The sequence below is a fragment of the Pseudorca crassidens genome, chromosome 16 (assembly GCF_039906515.1).
Source record: "Pseudorca crassidens isolate mPseCra1 chromosome 16, mPseCra1.hap1, whole genome shotgun sequence".
Taxonomy (NCBI): Eukaryota; Metazoa; Chordata; class Mammalia; order Artiodactyla; family Delphinidae; genus Pseudorca; species Pseudorca crassidens.
This window is the reverse complement of record NC_090311.1, coordinates 53,332,493-53,341,431: the sequence shown is the minus strand read 5'-3', so window position 1 is coordinate 53,341,431 and position 8,939 is coordinate 53,332,493. Positions and strand designations below refer to the sequence as shown.

General features: G+C 55.8%; 1 protein-coding gene across 7 annotated transcripts in view; it reads left to right on the top strand.

Annotated features, from left to right (window-relative positions):
- Positions 1 to 1,942: 1,942 nt before the first annotated feature.
- Positions 1,943 to 8,939, top strand: part of SH2D4B (SH2 domain containing 4B) — an 84,132-nt gene continuing 77,135 nt past the window's right edge. For 2 of the 7 annotated variants that reach the window (XR_010935909.1, XM_067710356.1), the window contains exon 1: positions 1,945 to 4,145. Coding sequence is in view for 5 of the 7 variants with exons in the window: in XM_067710356.1 (XP_067566457.1) it covers positions 3,452 to 4,145 (694 nt within the window). In the remaining 2 variants the exon portion in view is untranslated. Of the gene's footprint in view, positions 4,146 to 8,939 lie in introns of all 7 variants that reach the window. The other 5 variants (XM_067710353.1, XM_067710357.1, XM_067710358.1 and 2 more) reach the window with 4 other exon arrangements.

Here is an 8,939-nt window from a genome sequence, read left to right as displayed (position 1 = left end):
AGGGTCCTCTGGCCAACACGTGACCCTAACTTCGAGGGAGCCCTGTGGTCAGGGCATGGGGGGACAGCCAGGGGAGGCGGCCTGTGGCAGGGCCAGTCCACCTAATGCTCCACAGACTTAGCCCATCTGCCCACGACTTCCAGGTACGAGTCTCCAGCAACCTCTCTCCAGAGCCCTATTCCGGATGCCTCCCCAGCATTTGCACAGGCTCTGGTCAACTCCGGTATGAACGTTCCTTCATCCGTTCTTGTTTCCAGTAGCTATTTATCCAGCACCTGCTGCACGCCAGACAGTGCTCTTGAGGACATCAGCAAAGCACCTGCCCTTGTGGTGCTTGTTACAAGTTGGGAGAGAGAGACAAAACCAAACAAACTGTAAAATGGTATTTTACAAAGTGAGTGATACGGGAAGAAATAGAGCCGAATAATGGGGGATCAGGACTACGGAGGAGTTAAAAGTTTGAGCAAAGACTTGAAGAGGGTGAATGAGCTAGCCGGGTTCTGGGCAGACGGACAGCCAGCACAAGGAAGCGGGAGTGGTGGCGCCAGGGGCTATCTGAGGGGGTGGAAGGCAGATCCTGTGAGCCTTGGGCTTCTCTGAGTAAAATGGGAGCCACTGTAGGGTTTTGAGCAGAGGAGTAACATGATCTAAGTTTTAAAATGATTTTTGATGGAAGCAGAGACACCTGATAGGAGGCTCTGGGAGGAGGAAATGTCCCCCAATTCTGCCCTCTTGGTACCCACTGGCAATGCCACTACAGTCCTCATCACCTCCCTCCTAGACTCTGGCCAGACTCTGCTGACTCTTCTCCCCGCCTCCTGCTCCCCTGTCTCAGAGAAATGTCTCCGAGTCCTTCTCCAGTTTAGGAACTCTGGCAACATGAACGGTTTATCCCTGCCAACGCTGTAGCCTCCCAGGCTACGGAGGTCTGGCTTTGTCTGCATGTCCCTCTCTGGGGGTGGGTGCCAGTGTGGACGAGGCTGTGCACATCCTGCCCCACGAGTACTGAACTCCAGAGGCCAATTTTCTTGGGTCACGTTTTAGAACTTCTGAAATACATTTATTTCAGCCACGTGAATTATGTATCTTAGTCACTGCATAAAGCAATACAGAATTGTCTAAAGTGGGCTTCCTCCCCCTTCCAAGAAGAAAGAAACCATGTGTGTGTTCTTCCATATTTTTTCCTTTGCCCATACAAAAATAATCAAATATAGAATTTAAAAAATGGATTACACCGTGCACAATATTCTGCGTGTCGCCTTTTCATTTTCCTGCCCTGGACATTTTCCCCGGCCAAAGCAGACAGATGGACTTCATTCTCTGTGACAAATGTTAGTGTTCCTCCCCAGGGGCCCTCCCCGCCCCACCCCACTGAGGGACATTCAGGTGGTTTCCAGTCACTTTCATAACAACATTGCGTGCGTGTACCCCGCCCCCAGAGGGAACTGCTTTAGCATACAAAGTTAAACACATCACATCGGCCAATAAAAAATGAAAACAAAATAAAACCAGTTGGAAGGCAGCAGAAAAGCGTGTGTGAATACCCCGGGGCCCCTCATCTCGTTCGTTTGCAGTCGCCGGAAGCTGCCTGGGCAGGAACCGCCGCGGGCTCCTTTGGTCTGCGCGCCTCCCGGGCCGGGGTCCGGGCCCTGGACGGCCATCGTGTACCCGCCGCACCGCCGGTCCTCCCGCACCCAGATCCCGGCGCATCCCGGCGGGCGTAGCCGACCTTGTGCTGCTCCCGGCGCCAGGCTCTCCCACGTGCTGCCGCTCCCGCTCGGATCGGCCGCCAGGGGGTGCCACAGGCCGGGCTGAGCGGCCTCCTCCGCCGGGGGAGGGCGACGGGCGGGAGGACGCCAGCCCAGAGGTGGCGCCGATCAGGGCCAGGCAGCTCCCACCGGCGCCGGCCCTAGAGCGTCTTTCCGGAAACCGGATCCAGCCCGCGCCCCGGCTGCGCTGCGCACTCGGGCTCCTGCCCCACTGACCTGGGATTACCAGGGAGCGCTCCGCCGGCTGCGGCACAAAACGGGCAGCTAGCGGGGCCCTTCCCAGCCGGCCGCCACCCACCCTCTCTCAACGGTGTCACCACCGCAAGGATGACACCTTCACCGCTCAGCCAGAGGACTGAACGTCACACCCACAGCAGTCGTCCCATCCCTACGGCCCCGTACTGTGCTGTCTCTCCCCTCTTCTTGTAGGCATCTGGTGGACCCAGAAAGTAAGAAGCTGCCCGCGGGAAGCTAGACTCCCTTCGTGCCGTTCGTGCCCTTCCTCCCCTTGTTTCCTCTCTGGACGCCGGGCTCCCACCCAGCCACAGTTAGGACAAGGGAGATTAAAGCTGTGCCGGAGGCTCGGATGGCCTCAGTCTAAGAAACTGAGCGAGCCGGGACGCCGAGCCCTGAAAGGTCTTCGGTGGGGAGGAGAGAGAAGAGGGCGGGTGGGGTCCAGGGCCACAGCGCTGCATGGCAAGAGCCTCTGTGTGGAGTCTCCAAGGTCTGGGTCACCCGGGGACAAGCCAGCCAGACCTGGGGGGGGGGGCAGCCTGGCCCTCCGCACTTTTTGTGACCCCGTGGGATTAAAGCTCATCTGAACCTGCTTAATCCTTACTGTTGTGGGCCTACCTTGCAGGAGAAGACCGTCCACTCACACCCGGGTTCCATCAGTTTTGGGTGCCTGATCCACCTTTAGTCCTCATGGGGAGGGAAGGGGACATGAAGGTCACCAGCCCAACTAGGCCACAGTGCTACAAACCATCAAAAGATTCACAGTACCCAGTGGTTGTCATATTTGAAAGTTGGATGGAGTCCCAGGGTGGGTAGCCATAGGCAAGTTGCTTACCTTCTCTGAACCCCAGTTTGAATACAGGGTCAGCTGGGAGTAGCTCTGAGCAGCTGGTAGGGTGAACTTTGGGTCTCAGCACGAGCAGTGCCTGCCCATCCTCACGGCCAAAGACAGGTGGGCTCCCTCCAAGCAGAAAGCAACATCCTGCTCTGTCCAGGGTGCTTCGCATTCAGGGCATGGAGACGACAGAGAAGACACACTTGCATTCTTTGTTTGTGATCATCTCCAGGTACTTGCAAACAACAAAAAGATAAGCAACAACGAAAACTGACCCCAAATTGAGGGTTAATCTGTCAGCACACGCATAGCCTTAGAACCTCATTATAGGGAGAAGGCAGAGGATGTCTGCCTCCTTCATGTCCTTGAATTCCATGATCAAGCCCCTCGGGTGGCCCTACTGGTTCTATTTTGCTTTCTTCCTTGGCTGCAACGCAGAAAGAAGGAAAGCTCTTTTCTCCTCCAAGGCCGAGTGTTAGAAGCATTACCTCAGTAGCCCAACGTCCTGGAAAAGAGGAAGCTTGGCAATGATGGAGCAGGTAGAGCGAGAGGCCGGGCAGCCTAGAAGCTCCTGGCTGGCTCCTCTGGCCTGTTTGACGTTGGCTCAAAAGACATGGAATTAATAGGCAAAGCTGCCTCCTCCTCCTCCTCTTACCTGTGGAGGAGAGATCGGTTCCCGGTTGGCTGGGGCAGTGTCATTGATATAGCTGGTGTCATCGTTACCTTCCATGAACAGATCACTCGACACCTGCCAGGGCCAGGAAGGGCCGGGCCTGGGTTTTGCCCGCAGAGCTGGAGGCTTTCACTCTCCCATTGTCCCAGAGCCCAGGGGAGGTCAAGACACAGGCTCTGCTGGGATGTGGCTCTTGGTGACCCAGTAGAAGAACTGGACAGCTCCTGGTGCTGGATCCCCCTTGCAGGTCCTGGCTGCCTCTTGGCTTCCTGCTGCCTGATCCCTGTGGCTGTCCTGGGCAGAGGAGATGAATTCGTGGCTGGCTGGGAGGTGAGGCCGAGCGATGGTGCTGCACACAGAAGAGGCTCTGGGAGTGACCCTGGCGTGAGGAGCCAGGGGCGAGGAGCGGCCTGGGGTGTCCCTCCTGGCGTGTGCATCCCAGGTGGCACCATGCTGCAGCAGATCCTGCACGACATGTACATCGACCCTGAGCTCCTGGCCGAGCTCAGTGATGTGCAGAAGCACATCCTCTTCTACAAGATGCGACAGGAGCAGCTGAGACGCTGGAGGGAGCGTGAGGCTTGGGAGGCCCTGGCCCAGTTCGAGGGACTCAGGCCCCCCAAGGTCAAGCGAGGTATGTGGGTGGGAGTCACCAAGGGGCTGACCCCTGGCCTCCCGGGAGGTAGAAGAGTTATCGATGTCAGGCTACGTTCTTCTTCAAAATGGGCACTGGTGTGATGAGGGCTGGGGGCTTGAAACCCTTGTTCTATGAGCATCCCTTCCCATTAGCCTGGGCGTCTATCTTTTGACTAGGTCTGTAGGGCTCCAAGGCCGCACAGGGAACTGCCTGGGGACCCTGATGGCATTGGGGCACGGGGACTTGCTTTGTCTTGTTGTGGAGGGCCCAGGTTCTGGGAAGACACCACTGGGATCTCAGACTGTGCTCAGGCCCTGTTGGTGACTGCCTGGTGGGTAGAAGCCATGTTCTTTTTTTTTTTTTTTTTTTTTTTTTGCGGTACGCGGGCCTCTCACTGTTGTGGCCTCTCCCATTGCGGAGCACAGGCTCCGGACGCGCAGGCTCAGCGGCCATGACTCACGGGCCCAGCCGCTCCCGTGTCCCCTGCATCGGCAGGCGGACTCTCAACCACTGTGCCACCAGGGAAGCCCGAGGCCATGTTCTTGAACTTCACCGGTGGTTCCGGACAGAGGGCCAGGGTGCAGCAAAGACACATCGCCCGTCCCTCACTTGCGTGTGCGGCATAGTGGTTCCAGCACAGTGCCCGTGCCCCTCCTCCCTGTCCTTGTGTGCGAGGATGCTTTGGGTTGTGCTGGAGCCCCAGCGGGCCTCTGGAGAGAGGGTGTCAGGGAATGTCCCGCGCTAAGAGTGACCAACCCCAATGGCGATAGCAACTGCAGACAAGAAGCAAGGGTTCAACCCACGTTTCCGGTGGTTATTCTGCAGTGACGTGCCAGTCAAGGCCGTCGCCGGGGCGCCTGTGAGTGACGGCGCACCTGACGCAGGCAGGCTGCTGAGTTGCTGCGGGACTCAAGGTCCTGCCGGGAAGGGCACTTTACGTGGATGCTGCACTTCACAGTTTGAAAAGCCCATTCATCTCTCTCGTTCACTCCCCACAGCAACCCTCCTCTTGGTCTCCATACTGTTGACCAGAGTGAAGTGCAGACTTGATCTGTTTGTAAGTTTTCAGTCCAGGAAAAAGTCCTGTTTCTGGACTGGACATACAGGCCCCTTGGTGACCTGGCTCCCTCTCTCTACTCCAGGCTCACTGCTAGACAGCGCCTGCCATGTGCCGTAGGCCACTCTGGCACCCATCTGGACACCTTGCTCTAGCCTCTGTCTTTACACATGTGAGTCTTCCCATTGGGAATGTTCTCCCGCCTTCGTCCTCCTGACAAACTCCTTCAGTTCTAGCCCCTGCCTCCTGGAGTCTCTTGGGGATGCTCCTGGCATAGGGAAGTACTTGCTCCTCGGCACATAGGACCCGTCTTTGCCCTAGCACTTGCCACACTGTCAGTGTCATGCATCGTCTGCTCACCTGGCTCTCCCAGGGGACGCAAAGCCACAGGAGTGAGCACATTCTCCATTCTGTCTTCCATCCTTGGGTCCAGCACAGAGCTGGCACAGAGCACGGAATCCCCTTTTGAACAGGACACAGTAGGACCCCAAGGAGGGAGAGCTCTGACGTGACTGCGTGTGGCTGGTGCCAAGGGTGGGGCTGCACTGGCAGCTGCATCACTGAAAATGACAGGCTGCCTTCCCTGCCCCACCCGGCCTGAGCCCTGGGGCCTCATGCTGTCTGTCAGGTGGCTTTTCTGCGAGGAGGACAGACGCCTAAAGCTTTAACTGCAAAAATGTTTTTACAGCGATTTGTCACACGTTGACATCTACATTTTCGTGTATAAATTATACATTAAACTCATTCGGGTTTCTGGTGCAGAAGACTCTTTTCCAGATAATTAATTTTCTGATTTATAAAGCATGGATAAGAGGAGGAGTGTGTGTATTCCAGATCAGGATCCCGCTCAGATCTCAGCTCTTTGCTTCCGTCCTGGTGTGGAGCTGGGCAGATGGGGAAGCCCTGAGGGGCAGGCGCGGCCCCAGAGGCTGAAGAGCTTCTTACTGTGGGCCTGGGGTGCACAGTGCCTGCTTCCTGTCCTAGGATCACAATGAAGGGTTGCAACAACCCTCCACCTGGTCTGTGACCTTTAATATTTACCCTGTGCCTGTCCTCACTGAATGCCCCCATAGCCCTGTGACCCCATCTCAGATGAGGAAGCCACTGCTCACAGAGGTGACACACTCCATCCAAAGTCACCTAGCTGCTAAGAATGGAGACGGGATGTCCCCCCGTGACTTTGACCTTGGTCCAGTGGCTGATGTTTTTCTACTCATTCACTCCTGAACTTGGGACTTCCATTTGATGGACGATCTGTTCATGTGTTCATTTGTTCATTCATTCATTTATTCATTCAGTCCCTTAGCCAACATTACTAAGCGCTGACCTTGGTGAACTGGACAGAGCTTTGGCCCTTGAGTCCGTGGGTAGACAGATCAGATCCCAGGGAACATGCCAACGGGAGTGACAGGAGGGTGGCCTGGGGCAATGCAGCCGCACAGCAGCTCAGGACAGGGTGTGTGGGGACAGACTCCATGGGCTGGATCTTTTCTCTTCCTTCCTTTCACAGGCACTTCCTCCCCAGCTTTTGCCTCCCTCCCTCCAGTCTGTCCTGAAGGAAGCATCTGCTGTGTCCTGATGTGTGTGCCAGCCCCTTGGGATCCCTGAGCACAGCTTACTCGGTTCCGGTCAGACTGGAATGACCTTGCACCTCCTCCTGTCCATCCATCTCCCCAGTCCTGCTTGTCCCCTGAGACCTCTCTGCCACCCTCTCTCTTCTGAGGACACTTCCCAGCTCCTAGCGGGCCTGACCTGAGGGCTTAGCAGGGCAAGGTGCACCCTGTCCCTGAAAACTTCTCTGCTTCTCCTGCAGAGGGTAGGTGTAAACACTGGTGATAGGGCTTATTCCACTTTACAGAACTTCAGGGGTTGTATTGGTCCTGAGACACACATTTGGGGTCCACAGAAGTAAGCTGGGGTGAAAGATGACGGTCGTGGCTGGGCACACGTCACTCCCCTGACCATGCAGGTGTGTCTTTTTGTTTTCACCTTATATTTTGCTGAGAAGCTTCTGGTCTTCGGCCGCATCATGGAAGATACAGACCCTCAGCTTACATTGTTTTCCCATCTGCCGTCATGGTTGCTGTTTGTCACATTTCTGACAACACTTGAGGTCCAGTGGGAATTTGTGTTGTTTGTTGAGACTCTGGGAAGGCGGTTATCACATTACATTCTCGCTAGATTTAAGCCACGCCCATCCAGCATTACCATGACCTTCAACATTGTTTCCCCTTTTCGTGCCCTTTTGCCACCGCAGGAACCCACACCCCGTGTGAGGAGCTGCAGCCTTTACAACCCTTGGCCCCTTCTGGGCTGGCCCAGTTATCCCAGCTTTTTGGGGCTGGAGCTGGGTGTTGCCTGGGACACAGGACTCAGGACACATGTGTTCCTACTGCTGTTGTGACCCAGGAAGCTTCCCTGCCTGGTCTTGCTGGCTCTGCTGTGATTGGCAGTCTCTGTCAGTGTTAAATTGGTTCCTCGGTGACCATCTTCTTATCCATCTGGACATCATCTGCCTGGGAACAAGACCTCTTTCCCCACCCTCCTTCCTGCTTTCTTCTCTAACGTGGCTGACACAGGCCACGCCACAAACCAAACCTGCAGCCTCATGGAGGTGCCTTATTCTCACCCTCACAGCCAGCCCCGTGCCTGCCCCAGTCCAGCCAGTGGAGGGCTCTAAGTCCAGCTGTCCAGCCCTCACTGCTTCCATTCCCCACAGCTGGGGTCAAGAGGCACCTCCCACCTGCTAGGCCCGCCTCTCTCTGCCCGCCCAGCCTGTGGCGCTCCAAGCAGCCCTGACCTGGGGCGGGAGGGAGACACCCGATCCAGCATCCTGTCTCGGCTCTCAGCCACTCCCGCTGGGCGTCTGCCCTGGACTGGGTGCCCAGGTGGGTCTGGTCCATGCTCTAATGAAAGCTGTGTGACACAGTCCTTCTCACTGGGCATCTGCCTTCTCTCTGTTTCCTGGGAACCATCCAGTAACCACGGCAACCTTGCCCGCTGGGCCCAGGCCCTCCTAGCCTCGGTGTGTTTCCTTTCCGGGCGTGGGAAGCAGTACTTGCCTGCAGACATTCCCGGTGCACCCATGTTCTCAGTGGTCCCCTGCCTCAGGCTCACGTCCTATGACTTTTCTCCCCAGAGCAGCCAAAGTGTCCTTTTAACACACTGATTAGCTCAGGCATCTCCCTGCCTCCGTGGCGTCCACTGCACTCAAAGAAACACGAATGCTTTTCGGGTGCCTCTGCCTACTTTCCAACCCGATTTCCACCCTTTTGGGTCCCTCTGTGTGGAATGCTCTTTTCCCAAATCCTCATGAGGCTGGGTCCTCCCCCTCATTCGTTTCTCAGTTAAATGTTGAGCTCTTCACTAACTACCTGCTCTCAAGGAGAGCACCACCCCAGTCTCTCTCTCTTACAACATCTGGCCTGATTCCCTTCAAAGCACTTACCACATCTGAAAGTATCGTGTTTTTTGTTGTTGTTTGTTTGCGGTAAGAAAACACAACATAAAATTTACCATTTGAACCATTTTAAAGCGTGCGATCCAGTGACATTTAGTACATTCAAAATGTTGTGCAACCACCACCTCTATCATTTCCATCACCCCAGAAGGAAAGCCCGTATCCTTTCAACGGTCCCTCTGCATCCTCTCCTCCCCCAGCGCCTGGCAACCACTGATGTGTTTTCTGTCTCTGTGAATTTGCCTTTGTGGTCGTCATCTTCCTCTTTTTTCAT